Below are 24,584 nucleotides of genomic sequence, written 5' to 3'. Positions count from 1 at the left end.
AATTGGGGGATGAATGATGGGGAGGGGAAATCATGGTTTTGGATGTGGTGAAGAGCTGTATTGAAGACTTGCAGAGGAGAATGAGTTTGAAGAGAATGTGGAAGTTGGTTCCAGTGTTGCTAGATTGAATGAAAAGAGGACGAATCGAGGCTGATCAGTTTACATTTTGTATCCCACTTATAGGCCGGATAGCATCCGGACCTGAACCGAAATGTAATCGGTTTGTTCTTGTCACCTAACCAACTCGTATATATATTTTTCATTGGGGCAACGTCAGCACCATCGTTGGGCCAATGTCAGAAACCAACGATGGTGATTCTATGTGCAATGGTGTAGATGTAGTACTGCAAACAAACAGGCAGACAAACAGACAGACAGACAGACAAACCAACCGATCAACATACTTGTAAAAAAATTTTTTTGGCCAACGTCAAAAAACAATATTGGGCCAATGCTATAACCAACGTTTGGCCAACGTCAATAACCAATATTGGGCCAACGTCCAAAACCAACGTTGGGCTAACATCATTTTGTTCCAGCGGGGCCAACGGTGGGTAGACGTTGGAAGGGAGACTGGCCCAACATTGGACCGATGTTAGACAGACGTTGATCAGATGTTGGTTTTTGACGTTGGCCCAACGTTGTTGTGTTAGCTGGGATGAAAGGTCATGCATAAAAACGTTGTTTTAACAATGTTATAGTGAAACAAAAATCATGCCGGGTCAATATGACCCATGAATGCATCTAAGGGTTAACTTGGTCTTCTGCATCCGAGTCCAACATCCTCAATCTGTTGCTCAACATTCGATGACTTATTGCACCATTCCTCCGCCATGCACAGCAGGCCTCAGTGCTTGACCTTGCATGAACATTGCCAGTATGACATGCTGATTTTTTGCACTGACGAGTTGTCTTGATGTTTGAGTAGTCCTGATGGTTGCAGATCTTTTGTCATAAGGATTGGTCTCAGAACATCCTTCACAATGCCAACAATATCCACCGGGTTTGGGAATGTTTTCCTCAGCTTCGAGTGCGCATCACCAAATATGTGTTTGATAGTTTCAGGTGAGCCGTAGGCTGTCTGTTGTAGGTGGTAAAATGTCAGTAATGCACATCACTGGCAGTTTTGCCACATTTCCTCTCTGATGTATGCAGCTTGCATACAAAAGATTCTGTCACTTCCAAAGCTGGTTCGTCAATGTCTGCTGTTGTTCCGACGTGATGCAGTACATCTTGGATGGTGGTGTCTTCCAACAGGAGCCTCCATCCTTTGTTCTTACCAATGCCAGAGAAGCATCTGGTTGAATCACATTGTGAGATTGCATGAAATGCAGGAAGGGACGTGCAAACAGCTTGATCAAGCTTGCTTGACACGACATGACATGATAGGTTGCACGGCATATCCTTGTTTCCAGTATGTCACCAGAATTCATTGCAGTTAAGCTCATAGAAATGAGATACACAAAGCATGGCCAGTTCAGTGGCGAGAGACTGGATTATTATACGCTGATGTTGTCGTGCAACGTTGTTTGTGTAAAGCAATAGTTGAGTGTTTGCTTCCTCATGATCCGATGTCAAATATTGATCGGTTTCTCGATGACCCTTGGTGACTGTAAACGTCATCTTTCCATTGCAGAACCCAACTCCGATTACCAGCTGATACCCAGGTTTAAGGTGTCCCGGTGTGTACCCCGATTTAGAATAGGTGCACTGTATCCCTGCACGTCGTAAGAGGCGACTAAAGGGTTGGCGTCAGGAAGGGCATCCGGCCATAAAAACATTGCCTCAAAAAGGAAACCATGATGATTGTCATGGGGCCCGCAAGGCTAACCCCCACTCTAGTGGGGAAAATGGCCTTAAAACGATCATTCATTCATTCATTCACCCAGGTTTAAGATGTGCTTCTCCTAGCATAGAGAACTTCTCGGAAAGGAACTCACACAAGTGCTGTTTGTTTTTAGTGTTAGCTCTATACTTTGCTCATTGTTTGGGGATTGGCATTTTTCCATTGTGTATTTGCTTTTTTTGGGGATGAAGTGTTTGTTCTTCCGGCACGTTCACCAGCTTTGATGGAGTCCCTTTGGTACTGATCATAGACGAGATCAACATGTCATCATGGCCAAGCGGTGTTGTCACTAGGTCGGAGTGTTACATAGCTATGTCTGCAAATGTAGGTGACCCTCTATTTCCAATCATGTGCACCAGTGACATTCAATCAAATATATGAGCAGTCAATACACCTTGAGTTGGCGGAAGGGGTGCATCAGTTATCCTGGGGGGGGGGGGGGGGGGGGTCAGTCATTTTCTCCATTTCTTGCAGAAGAACATTCTTGGTTGTGCTTTTCAAGATACCATCTAGATGAGCCAATGTCAATGGTACAGGGGACAAATCCTAAGCAATGACTTCTTTCAAACTGACATCATGTCCTCTGGCTGCAAACAGAAAGAGGCCTTCCAAACAGTTCACAATCAGCTTTGTCGGTCACCACCTTGTTGTCAGCCACCCTCACCTGAGTTTTTTTGTGAAGGTTCTTCACTCTCTGCAGACCTGGACAATATCACAAACTGGTCAAACAAATGGAACATGTTTTTCAATCCTGACAAATTTCACACTCTCACTTTGTCTCTCCGAAAAGACCGTCTGGACAACCCTCCCATCTACTTTCTGAACCATCCTTTTCAAGAAGTTCTGTCCCTCAAGCTTTTGGGTCTCAATATCTGCTATGATCTTTCCTGGGAAAACCACATTTCCAAGCTGGCCTCCAAAGCCAGTCGCCGACTGGGCATCCTCCATCATGTGAAGTCCTTTCTGGCACTTCTGAGCTCCTCACCACATGCAAAGCTTTCATCCGCAGCTCAATGGAATACTGCTCTCCCCTCTGGGCTGGTGCTCCTGCCTCACACCTAGCTCAGCTTCACGCTGTTGAAACCAAAGCATTCAGAATCATTGGAATCTCCCGCGATGAAGCTGATTCTGAGGGCCTTTCTCTCTCTCACCACAGGCAGGTAGGTGGTCTTTTTGTCTTCCACCGACTCCTCTCCGGCCTTGCTCCCCCAGCTCTGTCTGTGCTCTTTCCCCCAAATATTCCTACAGGATGCACAAGATCTGCCAGCAACCCTCTTCTGGTGAAACTGCCAAAATCAAGACTCTCTGCTCACCTTCACTCTTTCATTCCTCTTTTCTCCCGCCTCTGGAACAAACTCCCATACTCTCTTCAATCCCTCTCCTCCCTCCAGGTCTTTAAAACAGCTGTTCCCACCATCTCTTATCTTCCCCCATCCAAAACCTTGATCTTTTCTACCCCCATTAGAACGCCCCAAATGCGCGTCTTTGAATCCCCAGATTCTTACATGGAGTTCCTAGAAGTGTTCATTTGCTTTGTACCGTGTAACCCTCCCTTCTCCCCCAGCCCTCCCCCTTCCACAGATCTACCGGCACCCCCGTTCTCTACTGTTGTTGCACTTGTGTGCTTCCCTCTCTTCACCTCTTGCCTCCCGCTCCCTTCATTGCATGTTCTGTGCGTCTGTGCATGTTTTCATGTTCAATGTGTTAGCTCTTACACGAGCCTCGATTCTGTATCCCAAAAAAAAAAAAAAAAAAAGGTTGCAAATGCTTAAATCTTGAGTTGAATATTTTCATCCTCGAAGCTGACTGTACATTTTCCATGTCTATCTTCTACACAAGTTGACTTATTTTCCTCACTCAGGTTCTTTGTTTGCAGAAGGCACCTTGCAGCATCATTGGGCAATGGACATACTTGGACCAGTTACAAAATTTGTTAAGGGTCGTCGTTCAGCACTGTATCATATATATATATATACATATACGTACATGTCGAAAGATTTGCAGCTCAGGATACATATTGTAAAGGATAGCACACTGAGCAGTAAAATAATTTAAAATTCTTTATTAATAGCCTGACGTTTCGAGAACAAAATAATTCTCTTCCTTAGAGGCGTTAAGTGTGTTGTCAACCGTTAAGTTACGATGGGGACGGTTCACGTGATGGATTGGTCCAAGTCTGTGGGTGATGTTGATGCTGTACTCACATACATACATATGGACAGACAAACACTGTTCTAGATAGCTTCACCCTACAGGCTACGCCGTAAAAACAAGATGCTGAAAATTTTGTATCAGATAATTATAACTGGCAGGTTAGAAATAATTTATTGCAATAAGTTGACTGATTAAATATTCTGAGGCTTATTGTGTGGAGTTTTAGGCCAAGTTAAATGAAATATATAAAAGGAGAGATTCCATAAACATGCTGGACATGTGATGATGTCACAAAATATTTATTTGATTTGTTTGTAACAGAATTTCAATATTTTTGTAACAGAATTATTCTCAATTTAAATTGGGGTATCTAACATCTCCTCATTTTCTACACAGGTGTAGTTTAATGAAAATGAAACTTCCATTGAAGAATTACAATTACCTCCATCTAAAATTGGTCTTCCTTATCAACATCTGTGTTTGCCTCCTTGTGCTGCTGGTCTACATGAAGCTGCCAACAAGTTGGAAGATCTACCAGCCCAAGTTTTTGAATCAAAATTTGATTGTTACTCAAGAACTGAACTTATCATCTCCTCAATTTAAGTATTTGTTGAATGAGAAATGGAAGTGTCGAAACGCGACACCGTTTCTGATTCTTCTTATCATTTCGAGACCATCGGAGAAGACTGCACGACAGATCATCAGGGAAACCTGGGGTGGCATCAGTCGCGTTATTGTGACCTCATCTGAGCGTGATTTTGTGGTTAAAATCACACACGTGTTTATGCTTGGGCAAGCATATGATGCAAAGCAGGAGGTGATCGAGTTGGAGAGTCTAACAAACAAGGACATCGTGCAGCAGGATTTTATGGATACCTACAGGAACCTCACGTTGAAAACAATGATGGCCTTACACTGGCTGCAAAACTTTTGTCCAAAAGCAGTGTAAGTCTACCTGACTTTTTGTCTATTTCATATTATCAATCTTTCACATTAATTCTGAGTACTAATAACCCTGGAGCCCTGAAAATATCTCCAATTTGGTTATGATTTTTACATCCTCCCCCCCCCTCCCCCCCCCCCCCCCCACAAGCCTTTGTATGAGCCTTTAAATTACAACACCTTTGTCAATTTGTGCACAATACAACATTCTTTCTTTTTTGTTTATCAACATTTTCTATTATTTCATACAAATCCTAATCCATGCCTGAACTTGCACTTGTTCTAAAGGAATAGTAGACTATTCCACCTGATATTTACCAACATTCAATGCATAATATTAGGTACCTGACTTGATTCACTTATTTCACTCCACTGAAAGATAAAGGCCTCAATCAACATGTTCCATTCTTTTCTGTTCTTTGCAATTCAGGACCATTTGTACTGCAGTGAATCTTTAAAAAAAATTCTCTTAATTTACGTAATCTTCGGTCTTCCATTTCTTCCGTGGCCTTTTCTCCGTTGCCAGTCTGCAATTAATTTTGTCCTTCGGTTGTCCGTTCTTCTTGTCATGTGTCCATCCCAGTTCCATTTTATTTCATTTATAACTCACCTGGACATTAGTCCGGTGAGCTTATGTGATCGAGCAGTGTTCGAAATGAAGTGAAGTCAGTCAGTCATTGAGTCTATAAACACTTCAGTCCTTATCACTTTAACCAAACACGATTTTGATGAAACTTGGCTACAAGCTTAATCTCTGATGCCTAACTAAGGTGTATTGACCGCATCAAAATCTGCGCTCATCAACGGGTTTAAACGAGTCCTAAAAGGCAAAAAATTGCCGCGCTAACCTTCAGGGAGTGTTGCATCAGCAGCACAGCCATGCCCTTAGCCAAAAAACAAGACCTGTAAACATGTAAAAACATGACCTGTAACCTGTAAACAAACATGATCTGAAACCTGTAAAAAAACATGATCTGTAAACTGAAAAAACATGACCTGTAACCTGTAAAAACATAACCTGTAACCTGTAAAAACATGACCTGTAAACATGTATAGCTGTAATCAGCATCAAGATTATACATATTGTTATGTCGGTGGGTAGGTGTTACGTGCTCCTCCCCAAACCCCGGTCACGGTGTACCTCCGAGCCCAGAGAGGCTCCGAGCCCAGAGACCTCCGAGCCCAGAGAGTCACGGCAGAAAGATGTGTTATTCTGTATGTCAAAGATCAATGGTGAAACCACACCAATTGTTACCAACAAACAAGTATTGTATTAAGGTCACACAAGAATAACAGTACAATAACAATATTAATCAATTGTACAACAAATATATCATTCCTATGATGGTACCATCAGTTTCGTACAATATAACTCACTGTGCTCCAAGTGAGCGAAAATAACATTCCCAATGTCTCTGTGCCAGCTTCAGTCGATCCACGCTCCAGTGATCATCAGAACGATGTTGTATCGAGACCAGAATCCCGTTCGGTTGACAGTCACACTGCCAAAGATGGGCAAAGGTACCCTCAAGAGGCGATTGGGAAATCACACCTTCGGGTATGGACGTTTAACGGCTCCCTAACGGCGAACCGCAAATTCACACTCAAAAGCCACGTTACACACACACACACCAGGTTAACGTCTGGATGCGGTGAAATGGTTGAAGCGAGGTGAAAAAAACCTGGAGCGATGCGAAATCAGGCACGAGGCAAAATGGCCAACGGTCCGTTCTCGAGACGTAACGGCACTCCAATGATTCTCTTTGGAATCAACCACAAAACCTGTCACGCAGGTTTATCTGTCACAGCGATAACAACTCTGTCGCAGGAATCCCTTTCCCAGGAAACCCCAAAGTTCGCTAGTGACCCCCGTTCACCAGCGTTTGCTCCAGACCTCCAAGCAGCTCGGCTCCTTCTCCGACCTTACTCGCTCCGCCTCCTTTTCCTCTTCTTCCTCCTCTTCTTCCTCATCCGGTTCCCGATCCGGTTTCCGGTTTCTTTTAAAACACTAACTTTTTTTACCTTTTGAAAACAGTTACCTCTATTTCACCTAAATGATAACAATAATAGTACATGCAACCAAAAATGTTTACAGTGGATGAGAACCACAACAACGGAAGTGACGAATCCGTAACACTTCCCCGCCTCAAGAAAGAAAGTTGGAACATAGTGAAAACTTTCTTTGCATGCAAAAACTCTTTTAACAAACAAAAGTTAAACTCACCCCCAAATGATCAATTCACGTGAGCAACAATAATTAATATTCCCCAAAATAAAGCAACAAAACTTCCAAACAACCTACAGGAATTTCCAAAGTTAGTTCACTCTGGATAAAGCATCAGCAACAACATTGTCCCTGCCCTTTACATGCTCAATTTCCAAGTTGAACTCCTGCAAAGCCAAACTCCATCTCATCAACCTCTGATTTTTATTTTTCATTTTTTGAATGAAGGTTAAGGGGTTGTGATCAGTGAAGACTTTTATAGGAAAGGTAGTAGTTCCCAGATACACCTCATAATGCTGAAGCGCTAGCAGGAGAGCAAGGGTCTCTTTTTCCACGGTGGCATTGTTTGCCTGATGTTTGTTCAACTTTTTGGAATAGTAGCACACCGGTTGATCCATGCCATCACCATCTTCCTGCAATAGAACTTCCCCAGCCCCCACATCACTTGCATCAATGGCCAACTTGAATGGTTCTTGAAAATCCGGGGCTGCTAGGACAGGAGAGCTCATTAATATCGCTTTGACGTGGGCAAAGGCAGCTTGACATTTGTCATCTATATATACTAGGGCATGCCCGTACTATATATATATCTAAAATTATATCCCCCCCCTCTATTTACATGAAATGGTTTGGTCCAAAGCGAACGGCTTGCGAGTACGGTGACAACCCCCCCCCCCCCTCTATTTACATGAAATGGTTTGGTCCAAAGCGAACGGCTTGCGAGTACGGTGACAACCCCCCCCCCCCCCTCTATTTACATGAAATGGTTTGGTCCAAAGCGAACGGCTTGCGAGTACGGTGACAATCCCCCCCCCCCTCTATTTACATGCAATGGTTTGGTCCAAAGCGAACGGCTTGCGGAGTTTGGTAAAGAAATCGCCATAGCTCGGTAACTACTTGTCCGATTAATATGAAACTTGAAAAGGCACATCCTCGGGTCCCCAGCAATATACCTGGCAAGTTTCAAGTATATCGGACCGGTAGTTGTCGAGAAACAGCGGTCGCATACACACACACACACACACACACACACACACACACAGAGATTACTGGAATTATAGATAGATATAACACAGTTTGTGTGTGTGTGTGTGTGTGTGTGTGTGTGTGTGTGTGTGTGTGTGTGTGTGTGTGTGTGTGTGTGTAATGTTACCGATAGACTCCTAAACGGAGAGGCTCACGTGCTTGATATTTGGCATAGACATGGCCATTGAGCCTGGGAAGAACATGGCCTACCTAAAAATATTTATTTCATAATAATTTTTTACCATATTTTTACCTCAGCGCATTTCAGCGAGGAATATTATACACGGAATCTGAGCCGGTGGCAGAGCAGCGCGCTGATTCGCTCAGAGCGATCACGTGATGTTCCAACCTTGCCGCCATAATCTCACAGTTACGCGTTCGCACGTAATTCAGAGCGAAAAGCGATTGCGTTTTTTCACATTTCAGCGAGGAACATTGGCATTCACACCACATAGGTTTTTTTTTCTTTCATCTTTAGATCCATATTTTTTGCCATAATGTAGCGCATTATGGCTCGCTCGAGCTCGAGTTAGCGAATCACCTGGGAGCATGAGGCCACGCCCACGACACGACGCAGAGTTGCAATCTGACGAAGACTGACTGTGATAAAGGCAATGGCACCGAAGAAAAGAAATTTGTCGCGTTCAACCTCCCGAGCAAGGAAAATCGCTGATCGGAGACTCCATGAAACCGATGAAGATACTTTTCACCATCGACAAGCCAATCAAGAATGTGTCTCTAGATTCAGACAGCAAGAGACAGAATATGAGACAGAGGCACGTCTAAACGCCAATCAACAACGTCTGGCGAGGGCCAGACAGCGAGAGACAGAAGATGAGACAAACTGTATTTCAAACTGTATTTCAAACAAACTGTATTTCCCATCTACACGGCCATGTATTCCTATTAACGTTATGTAAAGTACATAAATTGTGTGGATTACATCATTTGTGGATGTGATCAATTGCCAGTAACCATCTATATCCCTCCCCTCCCCTTCCCTCCTCCCCCTCCATCCCCCTACCCCTCCCTTTCCCCCCTACCCCTCCATTTCCCCCCTACCCCTCCCTTTCCCCAATACCCCTTCCCCTTCCCCTTCCCCCTCCCCCTCCCCCCTACCCTTCCCCCTCCCCTCCCCCTCCCACCTCCCCCTCCCCCCTCTCCTCCATCCCCCTCCCCCCTCTTCTCCCCTCCCCTCCCCCCTCTCCTCCTCCTCCCCCCTCTCCTCCCCCACCCTCCCCCTCCCTTTCCCCCTACCCCTCCCCACTCCCCCTCCCTCCCCTCCCCCCTCCCCTCCTCCTCCCTCCTCCCCTTCCCCCTCCCACCTCCCCTTCACCCTCCCACCTCCCCTTCCCCCTCCCACCTCCCCCTCCCTCTCCCCCCTCTTCTCCCCTCCCCCTCCCCTCTTCTCCCCTCCCCCCTCTTCTCCCCTCCCCTCCCCTCCCCTTCCCTCCTCCCCCTCCCTTTCCCCCCCACCCCCACCCCTTCCCCTTCCCCCTTCCCCTCCCCTCCCTTCCCCCTCCCCTTCCCCCCTCCCGCTCCCCTCCCCCTCCCCTCCCCCTCCCTTTCCCCCCTCCCTCTCCCCCTCCCTTTCCCCCTCCCCTTCCCCCCTCTCCTCCCCTCCCCCCTCTTCTTCCCTCCCCCCTCTCCTCTCCTCCCCTCCCCCCCATTCCCCTCCCCTCCCCTTCCCCCTCCCCTCCCCCACCCGGCAATGCCGTGTACTTCTGCTAGTCCCAAATAAACTTGGTCTCTTTCCTCAGCAAATTCGTTACAGGGGCTACCACATCAGAAAAAATCCTGCAGAACCGCCGGTACCAACCAGCCATACCCAATAATCTCATAAGCTCCTTCTTCCCTTTTGGAACTTGGAAGCGATCAATGGCTTCTATCTTGGCTGTCACCGGTTGCACCTGACCCTGACCTACTACATGGCCTAGGAACACCACCTGTGCTTTTACAAACTCACTCTTAGATAAGTTGATGGTCAACCCTGCCTCGGTCAATTTCTTGAAAAATGCATGAATTTGTTTAATATGATCTTCCGTGGTCATAGTGTGGATGATGACATCATCCAGATAAGCCTCCACCCCCTCAAGGTCTGCAATAAGCTTATTAATCAGCCGTTGAAATGTAGCAGGCCCGTTTTTCAATCCAAAGGGAAGAACCTTGTACTGATACAACCCATTTGGTGTGACTAAAGCCGAGATTTCCTTGGCTCTATCAGTAAGAGGAATCTGCCAATACCCTTTCAGCAAGTCAAACTTAGTTACAAATTTAGCTGGGCCTATTCTATCAATACAGTCATCAATCCTCGGGATGGGATATGAGTCGGTCTTGGTCGCTGAATTACCTCGTTTTAAATCCGTACAACAGCTAAAACTGCCATCGGGTTTTGGAACCAACACACATGGTGAGCTCCATTCACTGCTGCTTGGTTCGATGATGTCATTCTCCAACATGTACTGAGCCTCCTTCCGAAGATACTCCATCTTCACAGGGTTCATCCGATAAGGGTGTTGTTTCACAGGATTGGCTTCCCCCACCTCAATATCATGATATACCAAGTCAGTACGACCAGGTACATCTGTGAACAAATGTGCAAACTCAAAAATTAGGCTGGACAGTTATCCTTGTTGTTCCCTCGTCAAATGACCTAATTTCTCATCTAAATGACTCAACACTTCCGTGTTCGTCAATCTGGGACAAGCCTGGTCATCAAAGTTATCAAACTTCACACCGGCCTCAACCTGTGGATTCTCTTGCACCCCGACTACAGGCACGACAGGTGAGACAGGAACCATTTTTTCCACAGGCTTCCTCTCATGATATTTCTTCAGTCGGTTGACATGACACAGCTGCCGCTTCTTCCGTCGGTCGGGAGTTGTCACCACGTAATCTGTTTCATTAACCCTCCTTTCGATTGCATAGGGACCAAAATATCTAGCCTGTAGTGGCTGACATGGAACAGGAAACAACACTAACACTCGGTCCTCAGGACTGAAATTTCTTATCTGAGATTTCTTGTCATGCCTCACTTTCATTTTATCCTGTGTCACTTTCAAGTTTCTTCTCACAACTTCACAAGCCTTTGCGAATCTGTGCCTAACCATTGACACATACTCTACCACTGTTGACTGTGACTCCTCCTGCAGCCACTGTTCTTTCACCAATTTCAATGGTCCTCGCACTGCGTGTCCAAACACAAGTTCAAAAGGACTGAACCCCAATGACTCCTGAATGGATTCCCTCGTAGCAAACAACAATGAGGGTATTCCCTCATCCCAATCCTTGTCACATTCAAAACAATACGTTCTGATCATATTCTTCAATGTCTGGTGAAACCTTTCCAAGGCCCCTTGGCTCTCGGGATGGTAAGTACTTGATCTTACTTGCTCCACTCCCAACAGGTGTACCACTTGCTGAAAAAGCGTTGACGTGAAATTGGAACCCTGATCAGACTGGATGACCTCAGGTAGGCCAACCAAAGTGAAAAATTTAATCAAGGCCTTTGCAATAACTGCCGCGGTAATTTTTCTAAGAGGCACTGCCTCTGGGAACCTTGTGGAAGCGCACATGATGGTCAGCAAATACTGATGTCCAGCCTTAGTTTTAGGTAAAGGGCTGACAGTCAATAATGACACGGCTGAATGGCTCTTCAAAAGCTGGAATTGGTTTTAAAGGTGCAGATGGGACTTTCTGATTAGGTTTTCCCACCAGCTGGCAAGAATGGCAAGATTTACAGAACTCCACCACATCACGTCGCAATCCTGGCCAGAAAAAATGTACCAATATTCTGTCACATGTCTTGTTCACTCCAAGGTGCCCGGCCAAAGGTGTCTCATGCGCCAAACTCAATATCTCCTTCCGGTACGGCGGTGGCACCACAATTTGGTAATGAACTTTCCACTCATCGTTTGCTGGCACCTCCGGTGGTCTCCATTTTCTCATTAGTATTTCCCCTTTCATGAAGTAACCAACAGGTATCTTCATAGCCTCTTCCTCTGTAACGGCTTTATCAATCAAACTCCAGAGCTCCGAATCTCTGTGTTGTTCTTCAACAAGTCTCTTTCAGACCAGCACCGTTTGTTCAACCTCGTTCCCAGATGCCTCCGACGGACACTCCATTTCCTCTTTTGAATTTTCCTCCAATACCTCTAAGGAACCCAAATCCACATCGCCTTCCTTCTCCTTCTCTTCAGAGCGCTTCCTACCCATAGCACGAGTGACTGCACGGGATGGAAAGATACCCGGAATCTCCTGCTCTAACTGTGCGGTGTTCTTTTCCATACTGGGCTTTTCAACAAACATCGGAGTACCAGAAACTCGACCACCGGCCAAATCATTCCCGATAATAAAAGAGATTCCCTCTACAGGAAGAGTGGCTTGTAAACCTACGGTGACCGGTCCTGACACCAAATCAGACTTCAAATGGATGACATGGAGAGGAGCTTTAACATGGCCACCAACCCCCTGTAAAAGAACACTAACACCAGTTGCCGTCTTCTCTAACAATGGCAAAATGCCTTCAAGCATCAAAGATTGATGTGCTCCGGTGTCCCTCAACACCCTAACAGGTCTCTGCTTAGTTAAGTCTCCATCCAGTGACACAAACCCCTCTGAAATCAAAGGTTTGTAACCCTCTTGAACAAGGTCGTTCTGTGATGCCGTAACTTTGGTATGGGAACCTTCACAAGGCACTGTCCTCCAAGGACGATTTCTCGCATTGGCCAATGCATTCGGAGTTCCACTAGTTTGACTCCGCTCCTGATTTTTCCTTTTCAGGGCGTAACATTGGGACATCAAATGCCCAGGTGTCCTGCAAAAAGCGCAAGTTGGCCCGGAGGAAAAACTCGTGGTCTGCATCGGGCCCCCCGGAAGATAGGTATGTCTTGGAACTGCAGTCTTCTGATCCCTAAAGGTCGCGGTATCAGATTTGTCCCCATAGTCCTCTCTAGGCCGCCTCCATGAAAATTTGTTCTCCGAACCTGATTTACCATAACTCCCCTGGCTAACTCTCGGCGAGAAGTTAGGTTTGTGGAACCCCATCCTGTGTGTTAAGGCACAGTCATCTGCCATGGTTGCTGCCTCATACAGCTTTGGTACTTTCCTTTCCTCCAGATGTACTTTAATGTCCTCATGGACACACTGTTGGAATTCCTCCACCAGGATCAATTGTCGCAGTAGTTCGAAGTCTTTCCCAACTCCTTTGGAATCACACCACCGATCAAACATGGTTTCTTGCATTCTGGCAAACTCCACATGGGTCTCATTCTCCCTCTTCCTGGTGTTCCGGAATTTTTGTCGGTAAGCTTCCGGGACCAATTCATAGGCTTTGAGAATGTTTTTCTTCAATACCTCATAATCTGCACATTGGTCAATCGGTAAAGCCGAATAAATATCTTGAGCTTTACCACCAGAACACTTTGCACTAATATGGTCCAGGACTCCTCAGGCCAGTTTAGCAGTTGAGCCACTTTCTCAAAGTGTGAAAAAAAATTGGCTACCTCCTCCCATGTTCGTAATCCCACCATAGATTGTATCACCACTGTCTGCATCTCTGCCTTCTTCATATTAGTTCGGACCTCCAAGCTAAAATGTTTGGCCAATTTCAAGAGGTCCGATTTTACTAACGCTCTGAACTGTGCTTCACTAGGGGTCACTGCAAACCTCTCTGCGTCAAATTCTCTTGCAACTCTCCTTGCCTCTGCTTTTTTGTATTCTAACCTTTCTTTAGAAGAAAGCCACTCCACCAGCCAGAAGGCCACTCCAGTTCAGCTTTGACTGTGTGCTTCGGGTCGTTGTCATGCTGAAGGGTGAACTTCCACCTCAATTTCAGCTTTTTTGCAGTGGGCAGCAGGTCTTCCTCTAGGATTTTTCTGTATTTTGCTCCATCCATTCTCCCTTCTATCCTAACAAATGCCCCAGTCCCTGCTGATGAGAAGCATCCCAATAACATAATGCTGCCACCACCATGTGATGTGTTGGGTTTGTTCCAAACATAACGTTTTGCATTTAGGCTAAAATGTTACAACTTGGTTTTGTCAGGCCACAAAACTTTTTGTCTACATGGCTTCAGAATCTCTGGAGTGTTTTTTTGCATACCTCAAATGGGAGACAAGGTGGGCTTTTTTGAGGACAGGCTGGACTTGTGGAGTACTTGTGATATTGTTGTCACATGCACTCCGTGGCCAATCTTTGCCATAACAGCCTGTAGCTCTTTCAAAGTTGCCATTGGCCTCTTGGTAGCCCATCAAATCAAATCAATCAAATCTCAAATCAATCTCAAATCAATCAAATCAGTCTCCTCCTTGTTTGATTATCCAGTTTGGAGGGATGGCCTGATCTAGGCAGGGTCTTGGTGGTACCAAACGCCTTCCACGTGTTAATGCTTGTCTTTCCTGTGCTCCAAGGGATATTCAAAGCCTTTGAAATATTTTTATACCCATTCCCTGATGTGTTCCTTTCCACAACTTTATCGCGGAGGTCTTTTGAAATGTCCTTGGTGCACATGGTTGAGTGTTTGCTGTGAAATGCACCACCCAGCAGAGGAAACCTACAGGAACAGCTGATTTTATTCTGAAATAATCAGAATCACTTCAATTCAACGCAGCTGGAGGCTAATTAACTTGATGTGTGATTTGGAAGGTGATTGGTTACAACTGAGCTAAATTACAATGGCTAATATAAGGGGGGTGGATAATCTAGTTTTGTATTTTTAATAAATTTTCTGAAATTTGTAGAATTTGTTTTTCACTTGGAAGTTGTGGGTTACGATGTGTAAATAAAGGTGGAAAAAGTCAGATTTAATGCAATTTAACTTTTGGCTATAAGGCAAAAAAGGTGAAAATTTTGAAAGGGGGAGCAGACTTTCTATAGCGACTGTATATATTGGGGGGAACCTTGACAGGCCCCTCCATTTTGTGGGGTGGGGGAAGAAGGGAAGGAGGATAAATTTACCCATGCGAAGAGTGCTTTAACCTCAGCGTTGCCCAGGCAAAAAAGTACATTGTACTACCCTCTGCCACCACCAGGAAGTGCTACACGATACACATTTACAAAGATAATTTACGCCCCCACAACCCCATGTGAGGCTTCGGCCAAATAGCCTATGTCACAATGCAATACAACAACAACAACAACAACAACAACATGCATTTTAAGGCCATTTTCCCTGCTAGAGCGGGGGTTAGCCTTGCGGTCCCCATGACAATCTTCTCCATTTTGCCCTATTTTCTGCATCTCTCCTTGTTAACCCCCTTGCCCACATTTCTTCTTCCACCATCTTTAGCCAAGTCTTTCTCGGTCTTCCCCGTCCTCTACTTCCTTCTACATTCATTTCCATCACTCTTCTCAACCAGTCACTTTCATCCTTCCTCAACACATGACCAAACCATCTCAACCTGTTCCTCTTCACAGCATCAACCACAGGCTCTATTCCCATCATCTTTCGCAATTCATCATTTGTCTTCCTCTCTCTCAACGATACTCCGCACATCCACCGAACCATTCGCATTTCCACCCTTTCAGCCTTCGTTACGGCTCTACGTTCATTACCCATGTCTCGCTCCCATAAATCATAACGCTTCTCACAGATGCAGCATACACCTTTCGCTTCAGCTTCAATGACACTCCCCTCCTCATCAGCACGCCACTCAGTTCCCAAAACTTCTTCCATGCACATCTCACTCCAGCAACCGTTGCCGAGTCTGATCCACCTTCTCCATTCACCATGTCTCTGAGGTAGCAAAATGTTTTCACACCTTCCAGCTTCATGCCATCTCCAAGAACCAACTCAACATTTCCTCCATCTGCAGCTCCGTCTGTGCACACCTTACATTTGAATGTAGCTGCCACACTGGTTAATGACCCTCTCCAGCCACTACATTTTTGATGAACCCACTCAGCGCACATTGCACATTGAATGGAGTTCACTCCGACACCCTTCCTGCACACAGTACATGGCCACTTCCCAGTTATTTCCACCTCACCACATGCTTTACCACTTGCCATCACCTTTGTCTTTCCGATATTCCCCTTCAGACATTTTGTCTCCATACATTCCTTCCACTTGTTCATCTTTTCCTTCAGTCCATCCATACTTTCTGCAATCAACACCAGATCATCTGCATACAACAACTCCCACGGTAAACCCTCCTTTACGTTCTGAGCCAAGACCTCCATCACAGCTACAAATAATAGTGGACTTAGTACCGACCCCTGATGCACTCCCACCTTCACCTCAAACTCACCACTGTTCCCATCCTTCGTCCTTACAGCTGTGCACGCTCTTTTGTACATTGCCATCACGACTCTGATCAACCATTCCTCCACTCCTAACTTCCTCAATGCCCATGTCAATACTTCACGTGGAACCATATATAATGCTTTCTCCAGATCAACAAAGCCAAGAATCAACTTCTTCCTCTTCTCCATGTGCTTCTTCTGCAACTGCCTCACAATAAAGAGCGCGTCTGTCGTTCCTCTTCCTGGCATAAATCCAAACTGCATTTCGTCGATCTTCACCTTCTTCCTTATCCTCCTCTCCAAACACCCTTTCCAATACCTTCATTCCATGCTCCAATAACTTTATCACTCGGTACGAGCCACACTCCAGAGGGTCACCTTTTCCCTTGTTTCGAGGGACAAGCGTACTCAGTTCCCAATGCACTGGAATGTGGCCTTCTTTCACCACCAGATTACAGATCTCTGTCATTCTCTTCACACCCCAACTTCCTGCTGTCTTCAACATATCTCCCACAACTCCCGTCGGCTCTCCCGCTTTTCTACTCTTCATTGCTTTTATCGCTTCTTCAACTTCCTTCTCAGTTATCTTCTCTGCCGGTCCTAAACTGGGTTACTCTCTATGTTGCCATCCCATACATTCTCTGTATTCAACAGCATTTCCATATATCTTTTCCATCTTCCTTTAATTCCATCTGGGTCCACAACGATTTGTCCCACTTCATCCTTCAAGCAACTCACCCCCATCACATCACACCTCTCTTTCGCTATCTGCTTTGCAATCCTGAATACCGCTCTCTGACCCTCTTCCGAATCCAAGCGTTCTCCGAACATTTTCCTACATGCCTCCTGCGCCTTTGCTACCTCTTTCTTTGCAGCCTTCTTGGCTGCCTTATAACTTTCATGCTCTGCGTTTTCTGCTCCCGTACCCTTCGCCTTCTGCCACTCCTTGAACTTCTTCCTCTTCTCGTCAATCTTCTTTCCAACTTCATCATCCCACCACCATGTTTCCGAGTGCCTCGGTGGTCCTTTTGTCCATCTACATACCTCACCAACGGCTCCCAACAGACTATCTTTTATTGACATCCAACCACTTTCAAGCTCAACCAAATCATCCTCTACCCTACTCAGCCTCTCTTTTAATGCCTCCCTTACTGTCACCTCTTTCATCCTCCACTCCACACCAGCAAACTCCAAAATCCTTTCACCTTCTCCATTTCTCACACCATATCCGTAACCCCCATGAACTCCCTCAAAACCGTACATACTCTTTCCCACATGTCCATTTAGGTCTCCTCCTACCACAATAACTTCCTCATGTTTCACGTTTTCCATCAGCTTCTCTATCGCACACCAGAACTTGTCCTTCTCTTCATCGCTCCGACCAACCTGCGGAGCATATCCCGAGATGACATTCACCAAGAGCTTTCCAATCATCGTTTTCACCATCATCAACCTATCACTCACTCTAGTCACACTCACCACACTGTCTACAAACTCCTCAGAAAACAGGACACCAACACCATTCACGCCCTCCGGGCACCCTTGCCACACAAACTTGTATTTCTGTCCCTGCCTACCCTTCACCATTCTCACACCACTTCCCTTCCATCTCGTCTCTTGCACACAACATATGTCCACTCTTCTTCTGACCAATACTTCCACCACTTCTCCTGATCTCCCTGTCATTGTCCCTACATTCTATGTCCCAAACCTCAGAAACCGATCTCCACTTCGGGCTGTACCCTGCCCATATGTAGTTGTAATTGTCATGGTTTTCTTTTTGAGGCAATGTTTTTATGGCCGGATGCCCTTCCTGACGCCAACCCTCTTAGTCGCCTCCTATGACACGCTACACGATAACTTACTTTTTTACTTACTTACGGTACTTACTTTTTCCATATGCGAAATTTGCATTTATGTTTATTTAAATTATACACTGAACTACAAAATGTAAATGTTTCATGATATTTGTTATATTATATCACCTTTATCTATCAATATTGTTGAAATGAAGATCAAATAGCTGTATGTTGAAATATGTTGAAAAAGTCAAAACTTTACATGGGGTGTACTTACTTTTTCACGTGACTGTAGCTATAAGATGAATCGTAAAACTTTTTTAATCAAATGAAAGTTAAATTTCATAAATGGAATTCAGTGATATTGCAAGCTGACGAGACATTTAATTGTAAGATTTTTTCCGGCATCTGAGTAAATTTCGTGTTTTCTTCCCTTTCCCAACTACATCTTATATTTACATACGACATATTTACATATATAAAGTTGAGTTTGTGTCTGTGCTTGCACAGCCCATTCTAAAGGCCCTCTCTCCCAGCCTCACAAGCACTCCCATTTTAAGGCAGGCGCTGCCTTTCCCTTCAGCGGACCAGAAATCTCTGCCATTTGTTGCACTCCGCATAGCTCTTGGCATCATAGGTCTCTGGTGTATATTTGAGGACTGAACAATGCATATTCTATCATTAAATGAAGGTACCAATTTACAAAAACCTTTCATGTTTCAAAAGCTCCAATTTGGGGGCAAGTGGTTTTGTTAACTTGTTTTGGTCCACTTTTTATCTTATTTTCTTCTCCATTGTCGGAGGCAATTTTGAAGGGATTCATCAACCCATATATTTTGGACATTCTTATTATATCTCTAACCTCATATTATTGGCTCATACTTGATATGTGTCCAAGTCACTTTTGCTAATTTGAGAAAAACATGCAATGAAATATTGCCTATTCTGATTTTGTTTTTCTCACCCCACTCCCAGATATGCTATGAAAGTCGACAGCGATGTTTACTTGAATGTTCAAAACCTTGTAAGAAAAGTTTTACGACCAGAGCTTCCTCATCGTCACGACTACTTGACGGGTTTTTACATGGAAAACTTTGCACCTGTTCGTGACCCTCTTTCCAAATGGTATGTCTCTGAAGATGTGTACGCACCAAAACTATACCCGCCATTTTGTTCTGGAACAGGTTACGTCTTTTCAACTGATCTTGCTTCAAAAATCATCAGCATTGCACCGAACGTCACTTACGTCGAGCTGGAAGATGTGTTTGTGTCACTCTGTCTGAAAAAGATTGGAATTGCACCTCAAGCCCCACCTCAGCCAAACCTCTTCAACAACCATTTTGTTCTGTACACACCTTGTACCTATCATGAAATCATTACATCACATGAGCTCTCACCCAATCAGCTTTTGTTGTACTGGACAGGTGTGTTTCATACATTGTTGGAGTGCTAGTGGGTTTTCATTTGACATTTTGTGCAAACTTGGTCTTCACACTGTCCTCTGCCCTCTGTCTTTAGCAACACAATTTTCCGCACATACATTATGTTTGTATTGTATTGTATGTATTGTATATGTTTGTATGTATGTATGTATGCATATGTATGTATATGTTTGTATGTATTTATGTTTGATGTTACAATGCAATACATTGATGTTACAATTTGATGTTACAGATATGAGGTCAGACCGAATCATTTATAGACATTTCATCTTAAACAGTTTGGACTATTTTTGTGAGACTGGCCTTCACCAGGAGTAACACTGGAGGGTTCAGCACTCTAAAGAGTGCGGGTTTTCATGCTGTAGATGTGTAAGGAACATTGTCATATTAGCGAGGTTAGATAGGTTTTATGTTCAGTCGGCATTCCAATTCATGCCAAAGGTGTTCGATGGCATTGAGGTCAGGGCTCTGTGCAGGTCAGTCAAGTTCTTCCACACCGATCTAAACAAACCATCTCTGTATGGACTTCACTTTGTGCACGGGGTCATTGTCATGCTGAAACAGGAAAGGACTTTCCCCAAACTGTTGCCACAAAGTTGGAAGCATATGATCATCTAGAATGTCGTTTTTTTGCTGCAGTGTTAAGATTTCCCTTCACTGAAACTAAGGGTCCTAACCCGAACCATCAAAAACAGCCCCAGACCATTATTCCTCCTCCACCAAACTTTACAGTTGGCACTAGGCTTTTGGGCAGGTAGCGTTCTCCTGGCATCCGCCAAACCTAGGTTCGTCCAATGGACTGCCAGATGGTGAAGTGTGATTCATCACTCCGGAGAACACGTTTACACTGCTCCAGATTCCAATGGTGGCGAGCTTTACACCACTCCAGCCGACGCTTGGTATTGCGCATGGTGATCTTAGGCTTGTGTGTGGCAGCTCAGCCATAGAAACCCATTTCATGAAGTTCCCGACGAACAGTTGTTGTGCTGACGTTGCTTCCAGAGGCAAATTGGAACACGTTAGTGAGTGTTGCAACCGAGGACAGACGATTTTTATGCGCTACACGCTTCAGCACACGGCAGTCCCGTTCTGTGAGGTTGTGTGGCCTAACACTTTGCGGTTGAGCTGTTGTTGCTCCTAGACATTTCCACTTCACAATAACAGCACTTACAGTTGACTGGGCAGCTCTAGCAGGGCAGAAATTTGAAGAACTGACTTGTAAGAAAGGTGGCATCCTATGACGGTGCCATGTTGAAAGTCACTGAGCTCTTCAGTTCGGCCCATTCTACTGCCAAAGTTTGTCTATGGAGATTGCATGGCTGTGTGCTTGATTATACTGTATATACACCTGTCAGTAATGGGTGTGGCTGAATCCGCGGAATCCACTCATTAGAAGGGGTGTACCCATACTTTTGGCCATGTAGTGTATTTATATAATTATTATTATTTTTTATTTGTCAGTGATTCTTCATAATTGAGAGATATAGCCAAAAACGATATATTTCACAAAGTTGTAGACACGGACAAGTTGTGATAAAACTTGTTTGGTGAGTTGGGTATGTGACAAGAACAAACTCAATATATTTTATTTAAGGTCGAGATGCAGATCCGGCCCATCAGTTTCCAGGATCACTGCTCATCTCCATTCATTCGTTCCTTTTCCCCATCTGTGGAACCAACTTCCACATTCTCTTCTATCTCATTCTTCCGTTAACGTCTTGATGGTTCATGGGCAGCCTGTGGATGTTGGTTGCATCGTTTTCTGGCAGTGCGGCTGCCGCTGATGTATTTCATCTCGATAAACATTCAGCTGGGACTAATTTCGCTGACGTCGGAAGGATGACAGGATGAGTCAACCCACCTGGTGTTAATTCAACGACATAACAGGGGCTCTAACTCAGGGCCCTGAGATCTTAAGCCAGTTACCTTGATCATGAGCCAACGCCAGGCTTCTTCCACATCTTTAAGACAGCTCTTCACCACCATCTCAAATCGTTACCAATCCAAAACCATGATTTTTCTACCATTGTTAATGCCCACCCCACCCAAATCCCTCCTCCTTCCAAAGTTGCAGTTTTCCCTCTTCAGAGTTTCCTTCGGTATCTATCTTGTCCACCCCCTTGCATCCTCTCCTGCCCACCCATTCCTCCCCACATCCATTGTTTGTCCAATTCTCCCTCTAAACTTGGCCTTCAACTCCATTGTTAGTGTTTCCCCCCTCTCTTGACTGTCCCTTAGCGTGCGTCTCTACTGTTCCTTTAGCGTGCGTCTCTACTGTGACTTTAGCGTGCGTCTCTACTGTTACTTTTAGGCCAGAAGCCAAACCCGATTTCTGGTGGTCTGTCTGCGAGAAATTTTTCATTGTTGTCAGGTCTTAGGCCGAGGGAGGGGGTAGACTAGTGATTGGGTGGATGTAGATTTTGAAATCTTGGGTGGATATGCAAAAAAAATTTGAGAAATGAAGTCTACTCATACACATGTATTCCAATGCATTGCCTTCGATATTAGTTTTGTTCGTTTTTTGTTGAGATATTTTGACTCAAGAATATCAGGATGAAGATTTGATATATAATTTGGAAATCTTTCATTCATACAACAACAACAGCAAATATTTTAAGGCCATTTTCCCTGCGAGAGTGGGGGTTAGCATTGCGGCCCCCATGACAATCTTCTCCATTTTGCCCTATTTTCTGCATTTCCCCTTGTTAACCCCCTTGCCCGCATTTCTTCTTCCACCACATTTAGCCAAGTCTTTCTCGGTCTTCCCCGTCCTCCACTTTCCTCTACATTCATTTCCATCACTCTTCTCAACCAGTCACTTTCATCCTTCCTTAACACATGACCAACCATCTCAACCTGTTTCTCTTCACAGCATCAATCACAGGCTATATTCCAATCATCTTTCGCAATTCATCATTTGTCTTCCTCTCTCTCAACGATACTCCACACATCCACTGAACCATTCGCATTTCCACCCTTTCCAGCCTTCGTTGCTGCTCTACGTTCATTACCCATGTCTCGCTCCCATAAATCATAACACTTCTCACACATGCAGCACACACCTTTTCCTTCAGCTTCAACGACACTCCCCTCCTCATCAGCACGACACTCAGTTCCCGAAACTTCTTCCATGCACATGTCACTCCAGCAACCGTTGCCGAGTCTGATCCACGTTCTCCATTCAGCATGTCTCCTAGGGAACAAAATGTTTTCACACCTTCCAGCTTCACGCCGTCTCCAAGATCCAACTCAACATTTCCTCCATCTGCAGCTCCCTCTGTGCACACCTTACACTTGAATGTAGCTGCCACACTGGTTAATGACCCTCTCAGACCACTACATTTTTGATGAACCCACTCAGCGCACATTGTACATTGAATGGAGTTCACTCTGACACCCTTCCTGCCCACAGCACACGGCCACTTCCCAGTTCTTTCCACCTCACCACATGCTTTACCACTTGCCATCACCTTCGTTTTTCCGATATTCACCTTCAGACCTTTTGTCTCCATACATTCCTTCCACTTGCTCATCCTCTCCTTCAGTCCATCCATACTTTCCACAATCAACACCAGATCATCTGCATACAACAACTCCCACGGTGAAACCCTCCTTTACATTCCGAGCCAGCACCTCCATCACAGCTACAAATAGTGGTGGACTTAGTACCGACCCCTGATACACTCCCACCTTCACCTCAAACTCACCACTGTTCCTGTCCTTCGTCCTTACAGCTGTGCATGCTCTCTCGTACATTGCCATCACTACTCTGATCAACCATTCCTCCACTCCTAACTTCCTCAATACCCATGTCACTACTTCACGTAGAACCCTATCGAATGCTTTCTCCACATCAACAAACCCAAAAACAATCTCTTCCTTTTCTCCATGTACTTCTCCTGCAACTGCCTCACAATAAAGAACGCATCTGTCGTTCCTCTTCCTGGCATAAATCCAAACTGCATTTCGTCGATCTTCACCTTCTTCCTTATCCTCCTCTCCAAAACCCTTTCCAATACCTTCATTCCATGTTCCAATAACTTTATCGCTCGGTACGAGCCACACTCCAGAGGGTCACCTTTCCCCTTGTATAGCGGGACGAGGGTACTCAGTTCCCAAGCCACTGGAATGCGGCCTTCTTTCACCACCAGATTACAGATCTCTGTCATTCTCTTCACACCCCAACTTCCTGCTGCCTTCAACATGTCTCCCACAACTCCCGTCGGCCCTCCCGCTTTTCTACTCTTCATTGCTTTTATAGCTTCCTCAACTTCCTTCTTGGTTATCTTCTCTGCCGGTCCTAAAACTGGGTTGCTCTCTATGTTGCCGTCCCATTCATTCTCTGCATTCAACAACATTTCCATATATCTCTTCCATCTACCTTTAATTCCATCTGGGTCCACAACGATTTGTCCAATTCATTCTGAGAAATCTTTAATTCATAGATATCAAATAAATGCTGCAGATGGTGATGCAATATAAAATGTGCTTATTACAAATGAAAACTGCTGAAATTATGTGATGTAGATATACTTGTGTCCATAATTGTTTCATAAGCTGGAAAAAAAATTGTCAGTTTAAAATTTTGATCTGAATGCTCCCCTTTTTGATATTGGATTTCTAAAATAAGAAATAATAAACATAAACATGAAATGATGTCCGAGTGAGTGGCTATAGAAACAAGCATTCTGAGTATTGCGCTGCAATACATGTCCCCTACCGGCAGTCTGTCGTCCGGAAAACTGTTGGGGAAATTAAAAAGGGTTATTTATCCACAGGTTCTGAATCGTTCCCAATCGCTAATTACCTCAGGACAGGCTCACCTGTGATTCGCACTTGGGACTTCAATTTATACACCTTGCAGACAGGTCAGCAGAAGCATAAGTTGTTGTATGTCAAAATAAGTT

The 24,584-nt window shown here is 44.9% G+C and overlaps 1 protein-coding gene across 4 annotated transcripts in view; it reads left to right on the top strand.

Moving 5' to 3' along the window:
* Positions 1–24,330, top strand: part of LOC137437595 (beta-1,3-galactosyltransferase 2) — a 38,251-nt gene extending 13,921 nt beyond the window's left edge. For all 4 annotated transcript variants that reach the window (XM_068132045.2, XM_068132046.2, XM_068132048.2 and 1 more), the window contains 2 exons: positions 4,397–4,945; positions 19,211–24,330. In XM_068132045.2, the coding sequence (XP_067988146.2) occupies positions 4,397–4,945; positions 19,211–19,688 (1,027 nt within the window). In that variant the 3' untranslated portion in view covers positions 19,689–24,330. The remainder of the gene's footprint in view (positions 1–4,396; positions 4,946–19,210) is intronic.
* Positions 24,331–24,584: the final 254 nt, after the last annotated feature.

Source organism: Myxine glutinosa, chromosome 12, assembly GCF_964187855.1.
Source record: "Myxine glutinosa chromosome 12, kmMyxGlut1.1, whole genome shotgun sequence".
Classification (NCBI taxonomy): domain Eukaryota; kingdom Metazoa; phylum Chordata; class Myxini; order Myxiniformes; family Myxinidae; genus Myxine; species Myxine glutinosa.
Note: the sequence above shows the minus strand (reverse complement) of the source record. Positions and strands in the feature narration are given on the sequence as shown.